Raw genomic sequence first — 15,505 nt, 5'->3', positions numbered from 1 at the left:
ACTGCATGGCGCCACGCAACTCCCTTTGTGTTTGTTTTTGAGTTGCTGCAGTATGCAATAGACTGCCATGTCTTAAGGTCAATATTAGGTCAAAAATGGCAAAAACATAAACATCTTTCTCTAGCAACCTGCCAGTTAATCATTGCTTTGAGGAAGGAAGGCTATACAATGCTTGAAATTGCCAATAAACTGAAGATTTCATATAAAGGTGTAACTACAGTCTTCAAAGACAAAGCACAACTGTCTATAACAAGGACAGAAAGAGATGTGGAAGACCAGATGTACAACTAAACAAGAGGATAAGTACATCAGAGTCTCTAGTTTGAGAAATAGACGTATCACATTTCCTCCGCTGACGGCTTCATTGAATTCTACCCGCTCAACACCAGTTTCATGTACAACAGGGGTGCAGGCCTTATGGGAAGTATTGCAAAGAAAACGCCACTTTTGAAACAGAAACACAAAAAGAAAAGGTTCGAGTGGGAAAAGAAACAGATATTGGACAACAGATAATTGGAAAAGAGTGTTATTGATCTTAACCCCATTGAGCTTTTGTGGGATCAGCTAGACTGTAAGGTGCGTAAGAAGTGCCCGACAAGACAGACACATCTATGGCAAGTGCTACAGGAAGTGTGGGGTGAAAGGTCACCTGAGAATCTGGACAAACTGACAGCTTGAATGCCAAGGATCTGCAAAGCTGTCATTGCTGCTCATGGAAGAGTTGTTTTGATGAGAACTCTTTGAAGTAGTTTAAAAAAAACTGTAATTGTAATGGTACATTTTCATGTTTTTAATGTCCTGACTATACATTGTGATCAGTTGAATGCCACTTTGGTGAATAAAAGTAGTAATTTCTTTCCATAAGATCAAAATCTGTACATTATTCCAAACATTTGGCTGCCAGTGTGTGTGTATATATATATATACCATTAAGAACAACAATGACATAAATATATATATCCTTATTAGCTTGTTTAAATATAAACAATTCTTAAATCCCAACTAGCTATATTCGCGATGGCTCCGCCCCTTCTCCCAGCCAGCCACTCCGAAACTCTCGCCCCGTGAAGCTCTGAGAGCCATTTTTGTTTCATGGCAGAGAGAGCGCGGTGGGTCTCGTTTCAATGCTCTCAGAAAGGACTCGGTAAAAGGTATTTAAAAAAATTATGTGTTTATTTGTCGGATGGAGCGCGGTGTTATAGAATTACATGTTGTTTACTTTAAGCAGCTTCGCCATAATAACACCGTGTTTGGCATTTGCTCAACTACATTTTTAGTCTGGCTTTTTGCGTATTAGTTTTTCCAAGTAGACACCTAAAGTAGGGTTGAAAAACGTCTGGTGTTTTAAAATCATTTCTATTCCGCAGAATTGCGAAGAAATATTCTTTTGGTAAGTATTAGACGGTATTTAACCTCCTTCTTTCGCCAACTGAAGGTTCCTCTATTGTATTGTGTTGCATCGCCATTTGAAATGTTACTGAATGTAATTCTTAATGATTAACGTTTAGCTGCTACAAACCTCGCGTTTTGTCGTATCACTTCGTGTTTTACGTCTCATTCGATGTGTTTAACCGCTTTGGTTGCTAAGGAAGGTTAATAGAACGGGTAAAGACCGGATCTGTGTATTTTTGTATGCGCTTGCTTACGTCACACGTCGTGAAGTATCGCAGTTAAAGGGCGCAGCGCGATTTAGCTACTATCTAGACGCGTGCTTGTGTTTATATGTGAATTGTTAGCATGCATTTCAATTGACATATTTTTTCTTTATAAATCAAGAAATGTAAGTCACATATTTTTTTCAAATAATAATTTGCGAAAATTGTTATAAAAGTGGGCATATTCCTTTATAAAACATAAATCTACGTTTTACGAGTTTAGGATAATGGTAGTTAATTTGCGAACAGTCATAACAATATGTCCTTATAAGTACACATACGTCAGCGAGATTACCACGGAGACGTAGCGCGTGTGGAGACTTAACGCTATTCTCAGCGGCAACTCGCCAGAACGAGAACCACATTATAGCGACCACGAGGAGGTTACCCCATGTGATTCTACCCTCCCTAGCAACCGGGCCAATTTGGTTGCTTAGGAGATCTGGAGTCACTCAGCACGCCCTGGATTCGGACTCACAACTCCCGGGGTGGTAGTCAGATTCACATATGTTTTAACTAGAGGTCGCCCGATAGTGGATTTTGCCGTTACCGATTTGGAGCATAGCGCAAAACATTTTAGCATAAACAAGCCCGAAACACACTGGGGCGGTACATTTTTGCATATAACCGATAGTTCCAAAAAGCAACTATCGGCACAGATTAACCGATATATCGGTCTACCAATATATCTATCTATTTTTAACTGTGCGTTAAAGTCATGCTGGTATTGCTGTAAGTACGATTTTAAGTACCTGCTTGTAAAAACCATTCACATCTTTGTTGAACTCATAATTAGCCTACTAGTTAGACCTTCACGATGTAATGTAAAAAGATTCAGCTCACGTGCATCTCATTTCATTTTCATTTATGCATTGGCTGACGCTTTTATCCAAAGCGACTTACAGTGCCCTTACTACAGGGACAATCCCCCCGGAGCAACCTAGGCAGTTAAGTGCCTTGCTCAAGGACACAATGGAGGTGACTGTGGGGTTCGAAATGGTGACCTTCTGATTACCAGTTCAGCGCTTTAGCCCACTATGCCACCACCACCACTCCCATCTCGGTGATGTCTGTTTAAGACCGTTTCATCTGGAAAGCATCACATGTAAACGTGCACCTCAAATAGACGTCTGGGTGTTGTTTGTGTGCTATCAGGGCAAATGGCAGCAGTTTTAACAATTAAAGGTAGTAAGGTTCCTTTACACTTTTTTAAATTAATATGCCACTTTGTTATAGCCAGTGTGAATGCCCGGAAGAATGCACAGCTGTGACATAATGTGGAACAAAATCTAGCCAGAATGTGTTTTTGAGTCACTGACGGGTAAGCGAAGAAATTGTTTATGCGACCCAAATAACGTATAATCACGCACGGATGTTAAGAAGACTAAACTGTGAAAACGTCCATGGGGACTTCCAAACGTTTGGAAATCCGATTCCCGCACCACCACCCAAGTGATTACATAACTACTTTGCTGAGTTTGATTGTCTAGCGAGAGGACGTTTTCCGGCACGCACCGCGAGTGAGAGAGGTAGTTAGCGCATGCGCGCTACGACTGCTATGAGACACCAGACATTCTCTTCAGGAGTTTAGACCCTTAAAGAAAGATGTCTTTATTTTTCTTCAGACTCCAGTTTTACAAATGCAGGTATGTCCAGACCTCTTGATGTGCACATCCACTGTTGTTGTTTTTACCTTCATCTCCTGATGTTTGATGGCAATTACATCATCTAGTGCCTCTCCGTGACAGCAACGGCTCAAATGTAAGTGTTGCCACCTTGTAGACCTACTAATTAGTGCAAATAACTCCAGGCGCATGTGCATTCTTTACGGTTAGCATCATGCTTCTTCTGAACAAAGAACACTTTAAACTTTACTCCCATTGGTCCACGTCGTCATTAGGTGTAACCTGGAGCTCCACTTACTTTGAGGCCATTCCGGTTGCGTTGTTTAGTCACTTGGATAAGTCTACATGAACATGGCATGCAGAGTTATTAGCGAGCTGGTGTAAACGTACTATCTGCATGATTGTTCGCATAGAGACGCAACGTAGTGAACTACTTGTTCTCCTAGTTTTTTGTGTAGTCTTAGAGAGGAATTAAATCTACTCAAATACTCTTTAAGTGCACCCCTCTTATACGTCTTTGCAGTAGTAATATTATAACAGAGAGTGTAACCAGCGAACGTTATGGATGTGTAGCATTAGCGCCATGAAATCCAATCGTGTAGCTGCAGTGCTTAAAACCATGCCAGATACGGGTCAGTAGCTTCAGTTCATTTCACATCAACCATCAGAATGGGGAAATTAAATGTGATCCCAGTGATTTGGAGCGTGGCATGATTGTTGGTGCCAGACGGACTGGTTTGAGTATTTCTGGGATTTTCACGCACAACAGTCTCTAGAATGGTGTCAAAAACAAAAAAAACATCCAGTGAGTGGCAGTTCTGTGGACGGAAACACTTTGTTGATGAGAGAGGTCAACGGAGAATGTCCAGACTGGTTCGAACTGACAGAAAGGCTGTGGTAACTCAGATGACCACTCTGTAGTGAGCAGATAGCATCTCAGAATGCACTACATGTCGAACCTTGAGGCGGATGGGCTACAACAGCAGAAGACCACTTCGGGTTCCACTTCTGTCATGTCCTGTGTAAATTGTCAATAGCATTGTTTTCTAAAAATGGAACATTATGTAGATTTGTTGATTTGTAGTGTCATTGCTACACCTGACAGAGGACCTTTTTAGCCATGTATGTAGAGCAAATACTCTAAATGTTAGATTAAAATCTCAATCTCTGTTTTAGATCTAATCCTGCATTCATGTTGTGTTGGAATTATTAATGACGGCAGTGATCGATCATGAAAACGGTAATTGTCGTACTTATTTTTCAACTTCATTACATTTCTCCAATAACAACTATGCGTTTATATAAACATTTGTGATTTGTTACAGTGTCATTTTAGGTGGTACTAAGTGGCCCAGTTGGTTGGGGTTAGGACAGCATTTTGTTTAAACACTGTACGCGGTGACTTGTAACGCTCTGTTTGGAAAGGATTATCTGAACCAACTGACTAAATAATATTCAGGTGCATCTCATTTTTAACATGACATGTCACTCAAATGCAGCGCTCGTGGCGCGCGATGCTGAAAGTAACTAAAAAGACCTGTTTTCCATTCGTTGTGCTCTGTGTTGCTTTTTTTAACACAAGAACGCTTTCTCTCTGAACGGACCCTTATTCAGTCTATTATAATTTTTTTGTTTGCATGATACTCCTATTCTTATTTCAACAAGCTTCGGGCGAAATACAGTCATCTCAATGGGAATCCTCGCAATCATGAATTTCGCACAATGGATTTATGGTGCCAAAGGAATTTGCTTTGTTTGGAAGTGACTTCTCTGTGGGCGGTATTTTGTACATAGCTACACTAAATATTCACAATGAATGAGGAAATAATTATATCGCTGATTTTGATGTTAACAAAGTTGTTGGAATAAAGACGATGACTATTAATCTGCCAATAGTTTTTAAAATCGATTTATTGAATATCAAGTTATTTTTATCGATTTTTACACATCGTTTCAAAGCAGCTTTACAGAAAATCATACTGTAACAGAAAATTAAACTGTAATGTCTTGGTCATCATTGTGTGGTTTTTAAATTAATAACGTGATTGTAGATTATGCCTTAAAGTTTTTGTTTAGGCCCCCATTGAGCAAGACAAAGGTGGCTGTGGCAAGGAGTACAAAACTCCATAAGATGTTCGTTTATAGAGAAAAATAACCTTGAGGGAAACCGGGCTCGCCGGGGGAGCCTGTTCCCATCTGGCTATTTTGCATGAATATAATGCCAATATTAGTTATGTGTACAATTACATACAATCCATTGTTTTGACAACCTTATGCAACGTCACAACATTTATTTCCGTCCAGAGTTGCATACATTTTTGACAGAGATCTTGTATTGATAATGGGAAGGTTAAACCACTCTGTAAAGTCTTCTCCAGCACATACCAAAGATTTTCGATGGGGTTAAGGTCAGGAATCTGGTGGCCAATTCATGTGTGAAAATGGTTCCTCGTGCTCCCTGAACCACTCTTTCACAAGTTGGTTTCCTGTGGCCACTCTGATGTTTAGTCCCAATCCTGTAAGTTCTCGTTGCATTGTCAGTGTGGAAATGCTCTTAATTTCACTATTAAATATAGCCGTGAGCACTGTTCTTTATCAGAGCAGGAGTTAAGATTTTTAGGAAAGTATTCCTTGTTTTTAGCATTTACTAGCATCCAATGCAAGTAATGGAAACCAATTTTTGACGGTCCAAAAAGCATACTTGGGCAGCATCCCAGTAATCAACATGGCTCCCTCCAATCAAGTAATGTGAGACATATGTCAATCCAGATAGCTACAGAGAACCGGTGGAAATGCTGATTTAAAATTAAAAACATTTTAATTAGTCATTTATGTTTTTTGGACTGTCAGAAATTGGTGTCCAGTCAATTGCATTGGATGAAGCCAAAAACCTGGGATTCTTTCCTAAAAATCTTAAATCCTGTTCTGATGAAGAAACAAGGTCATAGACATCTTGGATGGCCTATGGGTGAGTAAATGATCAGCAAATTTAAATTTTTGGGTAAACTATTCCTTTAAATGGAGCTTTTATTTTGCCGTTTGTCGAAAACCGGGTATTTTTGATGACGATTTGCCTCCGGAAAAGCAGTTCACTATATGGGTTGATGTGCTTAAAGGCTATAAATATAGAGTCTGCGTGTGCAACTTGCTTCACAATGAATAAAGTGATCTGCTCTCTGTCATTAATACACTCGTAGCGCACGTGATGTTGATGCGGTTAGTGTATAGCAACGGCTTCTCACATTCATTTTCGGTTCTCTTTGTCTGGACCAAAAAAGAAAATGATACATTTAGTCCTGGTTCGCTTGGCATTCACACTGGCATTTTTAACACTGAACAAAGATACGAAACAAAAGGCATCAGGAAAAAGTCACAACCTGATTGGAAAGCTTTTATGATGTATATTTTGCGACGGAAGTTGACGAATATCCAAAACAATGCTGGCTGCTGGGTGAAATGCGCTCGTTGGATTTATGTATATATGATGATATTTTTACCAGCTTAGTACAAACGAAGAGCTAATAAAATGCGTAAAGGAGACAAACCAGTGGCAGGAATTCCTCAGTTGCACACACAAATCAAGATACGCTGCAAGGACGGCTGACGGGCGGTTCCGACGCCAGTACCAAACTATAACAGGCAACATAGCTCCTATGATGAGAAGAACCAGGTTTGCTTGAGGTCAGTATTAGGCAAATTACTTCCTGTTTTTGGTCCTTTTGCATTCATATATCAATCGAACCGCACCAGAGTTCGTTTGGAAGCGGACCGAGACTCATTATTCAGCCGGTCTTGGTCCGCTTGTTTGGTGTGCACTAAGGTGTTCAAATGAACCACACCAACCGAGCAATCGAGTTTGTTTTAATCAAACCAAACCTGCCAAGTGTGAACACACTCTTACTAATAAAGCTCATGCAATTGGGAATTGCTATCATTTGTTTTGAAACGGTTATAAATAGTTCTATTGTCAATGTCAAAAGGTCATTGTGACATACTGGTAAGCAGTAAAAACCATGAGAGCATCACACACAGTAGAGATACTTTAAAAATAAGAAAAATATATCCATTACAAGCTCTAAACCTGGTCCAGTGAGAAATCATTCATATCTATGATTTGTTTAGTGTCATTGGTGTTTTGCTGTAACACAAATCACTAATTATTAAGCAAATGCGTAAAGACGTGGTGTCGTTATGGTTAAAATGTACTTGCTGTGATTGGTGGTAATGTGACCAACATTAATCTGATTTAAATTGGGATCCTCACAGAATAGCACTGAGATGCATGACTGATGAGATATTGAGAGCACCTGGAGGGCGTGCATGTTTGATTGACACAGCAAGTGAGCATGTTGAAGGGAGTTAAGCTGAAAGTGCTTATGATTCCTCTAACAGTCTCTATTGCTCGACACAATGTCTGATTGTCTCTACTCGCCATTATTAAATCATCACTGTGCCACATTGCCATTATTAATTACAGAAACACAAACGGAACAAAAGAACAGCCGATGATCCCTGTTGAGACCATTGATTGAGTCCAAATACAATGTGATATGATGCATAGATATTAAAATAATCTTGGTGAAATGCTGTGCAGATATCATTATCATCCTGAAGGGCGGTCTCTGGTTACAAAGTGCACCAATCACAGCTGTTGTGGTCTGCATCGACGTAACGAGCAGTAACATTTTTGAAGAGGTACACGGCAGGCTATGGTGTAGGCTGTGCCGTAAGCGCTGTAGCTATGCATAGCCTTCATCGTAGGTTTGACGCAGTAGTATAAATTGGCCTTCAGAGTGTTGGTTCTCAGTTTGGAAAAATGAGCAGAACTATCACAAATTACCTTTCCCACAGAGGAGCAAACATGTTGGTGTTCCCTTGTTTCGCTGCCACTTTTCTGCCTCATTAACCTGTTTTTCTTACAAATAAAAAAAGTACTATCCATAAATTTACACTTGTGTATTAAAAACTTGGCAAGAAAAATAAACAGATTAATCAGAAAATATTAACTTATCAAATCTGTGAAAACCAAATAAAATGTCTTTATAAAGCAAAGAAAAACTAGTTAAATAGAGGTTCGTACAAACAAACAAACTTTTCATCTACAGCATTACAGAAGGAGCAAAGTGGATCTATTTCAGGTAGCATGTTTCTTAAATAAAGATTGACTGGGTAAAAACGGTGTAACAGTTTAAAGGACACCACCTTAACCTCGTTGGTAATTAAATATGTATGAGGTAAAGACCGTACGACCTGCGTCAGACATGCTTGTTTCGCGTCTCGGGTGTGTTGCGTCAAAAAAAAAAAATATAGTTTAATACTCAATCTTTAAACACATCTTAAGATCCCTTGAAGATCGCATTTGCGCTCCATCAAGTGTTTTGAATGCAAGAAATTGTTTTCTTCACTGTATAAACTGTGTGTTGCTCACACAGCTGAAATTTCAATGACTGCCCTCTGGAGTAAACAGGTGGTACTACAAGCTTGAATTTCTCAGTTAAGCATTGCGATTAAAGTGCGTTAAATTTAACGCATTCATTTTTGTCAAATTAATCGCACGTTATTAACGCGTTAAATCGACAGAACTAGTTTTTACTAGTCAAATATTTCAAGCAGAACAAGTACTCCATTAATCAATTTCTTGTGCACATAATTATAATTTATTCAAAATGCAAAAAACATTAAAGTGAGGATATAAATTATGGATGAAAACGGTTCAATTACAATAGAAATAGGTACAGCAAATCTCCACAAGGTGTCCGTGATTGTTGACTGCAATCATAATTTAAAACCCTTCAATGCTGTCCATGGGGAAAAACTATTAGCGAACTATCAACAACTTGATCCCAACATTGGTGCCAATTAATCAACAAAAATGATAAATTTCTCGACGTCTAGTTTCTTTGACTTGATTCTCCCAGATTATTAAATACTGCATTAAAAAGATTTCTTGGCAAGCCATTTTTGCAAGTTTCACACTCGCTTCACATTTGGCCACGCCTCCTTCACACGCAGAATTTCGGCATGCAAAGGTGAATGTTAATTAGCCTTTAATCAGTGTGAATGTTGATTAGCCTTTAATCAGTGAGTGTCCTAGACCTCAGACAAAAGGGTGTAAGATTTCAGCAAAAATATTCCCTTACCCTACCACTACCCCTAACCTATACCTGAAATTAGAAAGACATTATAGGTTCATAAGAATGGTGAAAAAGACCCTAACCCCTGTCCTAAATTTTAACATAACAATAACCTTAAACCTATCTCCAAAAATATGATTGGTTGATAGGAATCTTGTTCTAGGTACATATGCTTCTTTAATTACGGTCTCCGACTAGGTTAATAGGATGCTTTGATTCAAAGTCTTTTTCATGCTAAATACTTGCTCTTGGTGTGAATAGATCATTACTCCTGGCAAGTGTGAGTCCTTTTTTGCCGCCTTGTATGTAATTGTGTGTAAATGAAGACATGTTTGTGTTGTAATGCTAACTGAGTTTATCACCATTTGTCTGTGATTGTTCATGCACATGCAGTCCCAGTCTATAATTGGTGACCTTCAACTATAGTGTTCGATTACCCTATTGGCAAGGCAACAACAAGGTTTCAACCTTTCATTGTCTCTATGGTAATGAAGCCATTTAGGTGATGACGTTATACTGATTAGATCAGATCTAGGAGAGTTCACATGCTGGGGCAGACTACTGTATATTATATTTCTTCCAGGATATTACATTTCTTTTGGCCTGTCCCAAATAACAGTTGGAAGATGGCACCCTTCAAATCTGAGTGATTTAGAGTTGTTCGCAAAAGAAGAGTGGGTCAAAACACCATTAGAGGGATGTCTTTGGGAATGCCGTATTTTCAGTTATATTGTCCAAAAGATTGTGTTCTTTGCCATGTTAGTATTTCTGTACTATTTCAAACAAGCTAAGAAGCACCATCAAAACTCTGTATATTATACGACGCAGTCGTATGTCGATGCCAGTTCAAGGCTCAAGTTCAATTCGTTTTGCTTCTAGATCTTTTTCGTAGCTAGGTGTTTTGTCTAGTTGAGTCATGGAACTGTTTTGACAAACCAAAAAGAGAAAAATATAAAATAATGAGCCATTTATACTCTATAGGGCCGAATGTTTCAAGTAGCATTTCAACTTGAGCATGATTGACTACAGTACGATTACAAACCGTCCCCACTCCCTGAGCATGGTTTGCTAACCATACTCGGGACAAAGAACCGAGATGATGGAACACAGCATGATGTAGTGACTCTTGAATAGCCACGTGCCTAGTCCATTTTATTTGTGATTTCACAGGGCCACTATTGAAAAAGAGCCTCGTTCGTCTCTCTTGGTAAAACATTATCACTGTGTAAAAAAAAAAAAATTATTATTGTCCCCAGACTCATGATGTGGTGGAGCATTTTTTAGTTGACTTCCCAAATAGTGTAATCATTGGCTCTTTGGCACTTTTGAGATTATTCTGTTTTGGTGGCCAGATGATAGAAAGATTGGCTCAAACGCTGGATTTTATTTTTTGCCAGGATTACCTGTTTGTCTGACCATTTGTTGGTTGGGTGGGGGGGGGTGATCTTTATTTTTGCCGTTTCTGTTTGGTGCTGCACCTGCTAAAGGTACAGCAGTTACATCACTTTGAAATGCTGCGTTTCATTCATTTGTATGTACTTTATGAATCGTCATCCTAATATACTTTTCATATTCACAGACACCTGAAGTCCTTATGCATATCAGCTGTGAAGGTGCACCATGAATTGTGAAGATCAGGGCAAGGTAAGGGTAGTTCACTCCTGGGCCAGATTTGCCCCAGCGGGACATGCTGCCCTTGAAGAAGCCTTGAGCGTCTTTAACCCCATGTCCAAGAATTTGACGGACACTGAGAGACACATGGTGTCCTTTCTTCAAGAGTTAAGAAAAGAAGGAGCCAAGCCTGTGATATTAAGGAGTAAAGATGTGTATGGATATACGTCTTGTACAACAGAGCCCCTTACGTCCAAGATATGCAGCAAGGTTCCCAGAGTGCAGAAACCCTGCAAGAAGAGAGGACGAAAAGGGTTGACCAAGGGCAGGGATGTGAATTACACCGTCCTCAGTAGAGTGGCCAAAGACATTCTCCAAAATCAACCCAAGATCCTCCTTACTAACCTCTCTGTGGACACTCTGAAGAGCACCGCATCAATGGTTGATAAACATTCTAATCAAGAGCAGCAGTGCCTCAAGCTGACAAACATAAAGGGATTGACCGGGGGCCACACTGCAAGGCTGCAGATTCACTTTGGAGGAGATTCCCGAAGCACAACAAGTCTTGCTTTGAGGCGACCAACAGACCTCTCTGGAATTCCGCACACTCCTACACAAAATGGCAGTCTGATGTCAAATGTGGTTGCCTTGGGCAACAAACGTGTTTTGTCTTGTCCAATCAAAGTAGACGATGCCCTCATTGGAGACTCTGCCCCGGTTGTCTGTCAAAATGGGTACAGTCTTAAAGATGGTAGCATTTATAAAAAGATTGAAACCGTATCGGGCAAACCTGATGTGATGACCAGGGGTCTAGACAATGGGCCAGTGAGGAGACTCCATTTCCAAAGCTTCAACTGGTCCCATTCAACATTCACCAATGGCCAAGATGTTTCTAGACTGAATGGAAATGGTCTGGAGTGGAAGGTTATAAAAGTAGATGATTCGGTCACAGACGAGGAAGTGAGGAGGAAGGCACAGAAAATCTTGCAAGTTAATTTGTCACCTGTGATACAGATCCATCCACTTATTGACTCTGTATAGACCCTTGATGAGGATTTTTTGTTTTGTTTCCTAATTTGTTTGTTCAATTTTCTTGATTGCAGTGTTGCGCTTTTGGCAATGAACCATAGTTTGAACTCTGGATTGGAGCATTACAGTGAACTCAAGTAGTACTGACATCAGAATCCAAAAATGGGATGTTTTTTTTTTCTGCTCTCACAGTATTTTATTTTCCCGACACATCCCGACACCCACCCTTTGGTTCTAATTTGATCTATTTTTAGATCTTACTTATGAAGGATTGGACTAATGAACAAACACTTATTTATGACTATGCAGTTCCCAGAGTTGTCTTTTTGTTGGAACCTTGTCATCATGGACTGCTAACTAACTGGACTATGGGAACAGACCGAATTTATAGAGTGATTTATCACATGCTACTGCTTTAAAAGACAATAATACCCAAATCTGGGTTGTCGTAGTTGGTCTTCATGTTTTTCTACATTCTTGGATCCTGTTGATAATGTCGATATCAAAGTATCATCCAGATTTTTAACATCACCAGTTTTGTAATATGTTAGTCTGCCAGCATAGACTACATATGGTGTTTTTGTTTAGATTCTAACATGTTCAAATTGGGGGCACTTTTTTCATATTAATTTAATTTGCGCAAAATAAATGGCCTTATTCTTTGAGAACTGTGAAAAAGAACTTTTCTTTGGTCTTTTTCCTTCCTGATGTACTTTGTTTCTTTTTTTATATATCCCTGTAATTTTTCTTCTGATGTGCCAACCCTGGTATTTAGTCTCTTAATAGTTTTGCTGGTGCCATGACCTCAAAGAATTGCAAAAAAACGCATAGTTGAGTTTTCTGCTTCCTGCCAAGCAATGGACGGCTAGTCCATTGATTTGAAAGTACCTCTAACACTTGAATGGGAAAACGCTTTTGTTGTTAATCCTACAGTTAATTATTTATATTTTTCATTCCAAGCATTCAGGAGTTGTTGGTCCATTTCTGGGTTAAATGGTTCATGGCCATCTTAAAAATAATAGCTTTCTAAGCATGTTGAAAATACTGTTTTGACCCACAATATGACTAGGAAAATCAGCGTCCTAAATTGACCCGCTATTTTGATCCAGCACAAGGTTTCGGCAGAAATGAAAGTAATTACTATGTAAATTCCAGTTATCCAGGCAGTATCATATTGGGAAAAGTCAGATCGTCCATTAAAGCTTGGTCAAGGTATTTCATTATTCTCAACGTTCTACTTCACCTGGTTTCATTTGTTGAGGATAGTTATAATTCACGTGCATAAAGCAGTCATTTTAAGGCACATGGGGGTGGATCTTTGCTATCTGAGCACAATAAGAGGGTGAGATGCTTAAGAATATCTAAATTAGCATTCAGCAATACCTAAGGCGTTTGGTTGGATCTTAAGTTTTTTTTCTCAAACAAAATTATTGGCAACGCAGCAGTTTATCAGTGCCGCAAACCTTTAAAAGATATTGTTTGAGATCCTTTCAGGTGTGAGTAAACTCTAACCAACTTCCTGTTATAAATCATTTAACCACACATAAAATAAGTCTTTATTTTCCTGTTAAGCAAATTGGTTCTTTTCATGCAGTTGAATCTGTGACACTCAAAAGCTGTAAATGTCAGTGTTGTACCTTTAGTTACTGTTACTGAGTTGTGAATTAAAATATGTTTGAAATACGGTGGTGTGGATTACTGAGGTCTCGGTGGGGTTGCGACAGAAAAGAACAGTCAACGTAATCCGAGAGACGTAATTAAATTATTTCCATTGCTGATATTTTGCATATGACCTTGACTATTGTAATATTATTTTTATAAAATGAAGTATTACCGCTTCAACATCGCTTATTGAGAGAATTATTTTAGTGATTATTACAAATAATATATGTCATTTTCTATTGGTGCATTTTATCATGTTGCTGTTGGCGACACGTTGAAGGGGGTTGTTGTGCCTAATAACACCCCATAACTGTGTTAAAACTGCATAGTCTCCTGTTGCGTAACAGTCTGGGAGAACAGTGTGTGTAAAAAGGTTAAGATTGTGGTATTGAACCTATTTTTACTGATGTACTTTTGAGAATATATGATAAATTATCTACAGTGCCTGTAAAATGCTTTCACCCCTTTAGACTTTGATCATTTTGTTAACTGCAAAGCAAAAAAAACAAATGTGTATTTTTGTCTTGTTTCCAGTGAAATATATAAACGGCCTTAAAACTACATTTATGTGAAGAAAAATCGCACAAGGTAAGATTTTAGAGAATATTATCTTTTTAAATTGTTCTTGTTTTAAGCATACATTTTGAGGTTTATGCTGAAAATGAGGGGAAAAAATGTAAATTATGTAGACTTAAAAAAAAAAAACATGCAATTTTGCTTTTGGATGTTTAGATGTTTTCTAACAGAAATACGGACTCATTACAATAAATCAAAATATAATGTGAATGATCAGAAATAAAAACAGACATTTAATCTTCCATTGTAAGTCAAAAACAGAAATGAATTTGATGCAATTCAAAGTTTTTTGACAGAAATGGTTTTAACTCCAACTTGGAATTTCTCTACAGTTGTGGCCAAAAATATTGGCACCCTTGGTAAATATGTGCAAAGTAGGCTGTGAAAAAAATTATCTGCATTGTTTATCTTGAAATATCTAATTATTAAATAAATATTTTTTCCAAAATGCATTGGCCATAATTATTGGCAACCTTTTATTCAATACTTTGTGCAGCCTCCCTTTGCCAAGATAACAGTTCTGAGACTTCTCTATTGCCTAATGAGGTTGGAGAACAGCTGGCAGATGATCTGAGACCATTCCTCCATTCAAAATCTCTCCAGAACCTTCAAATTCAGGGGTCCATGCTGGTGGTCTCTTCTCTTCAGTTCATCCCACAGGTTTTCTATGGGGTTCAGGTCATTGGACTGGGAAGGCCATGGCAGAACCTTGATTTTGTGGTCAGTGAACTATTTTTGATGTGTGTTTTGGATCATTGTCCTGCTGGAAGATCCGACCACAGCCCATTTTAAGCTTTCTGGCAGAGGCAATCAGGTTTGATTTTGATCAAGTATCTGTTGGTATATGATAGAGTCCATGATGCCATTTATCCGAAGGACAAAACAGCCCCACAACGTTAAAGATCCAGCACTTGGACATTGGGTGGTACTTCGTCTCTGTGTGCGCCAAACCAATCTTTGGTGTTTGCTGCCAAAGTCTTCTTTTTTTGTATCATCTGACCACAGAACCCGGTCCCATTTGAAGTTCCAGTAGTCTCTGGCAAACTGAAGATGCTTGAGTTTGTTGTTGGATGAGAGCAGAGGCCTTTTTCTTGAAACCCTCCCAAACAACTTGTGGTGATGTATGATAATTTATTATTATTTTTTATATATATATATGAGACTTTCTGACCCCAAGACCCAACTAATTTCTGCATTTCTCCAGCTGTGATCC

The 15,505-nt window shown here is 38.8% G+C and overlaps 1 protein-coding gene across 1 annotated transcript; it reads left to right on the top strand.

Moving 5' to 3' along the window:
- Positions 1–1,089: 1,089 nt before the first annotated feature.
- LOC127641231 (coiled-coil domain-containing protein 71-like) lies at positions 1,090–13,748 on the top strand. The gene is made up of 2 exons (XM_052124064.1): positions 1,090–1,151; positions 10,994–13,748. Exon 2 carries the CDS (start codon positions 11,035–11,037, stop codon positions 12,064–12,066), a length of 1,032 nt encoding a protein of 343 aa, XP_051980024.1. The 5' UTR covers positions 1,090–1,151; positions 10,994–11,034; the 3' UTR covers positions 12,067–13,748.
- The last annotated feature ends 1,757 nt before the right edge of the window (positions 13,749–15,505 follow it).

Source organism: Xyrauchen texanus, chromosome 50 (genome assembly GCF_025860055.1).
Source record: "Xyrauchen texanus isolate HMW12.3.18 chromosome 50, RBS_HiC_50CHRs, whole genome shotgun sequence".
Taxonomy (NCBI): domain Eukaryota; kingdom Metazoa; phylum Chordata; class Actinopteri; order Cypriniformes; family Catostomidae; genus Xyrauchen; species Xyrauchen texanus.
Note: the sequence above shows the minus strand (reverse complement) of the source record. Positions and strands in the feature narration are given on the sequence as shown.

Bases quoted from the DNA above. Each gene is read 5' to 3' on its own strand.
- LOC127641231 (XM_052124064.1), top strand. From the start codon at position 11,035: ATGAATTGTGAAGATCAGGGCAAGGTAAGGGTAGTTCACTCCTGGGCC.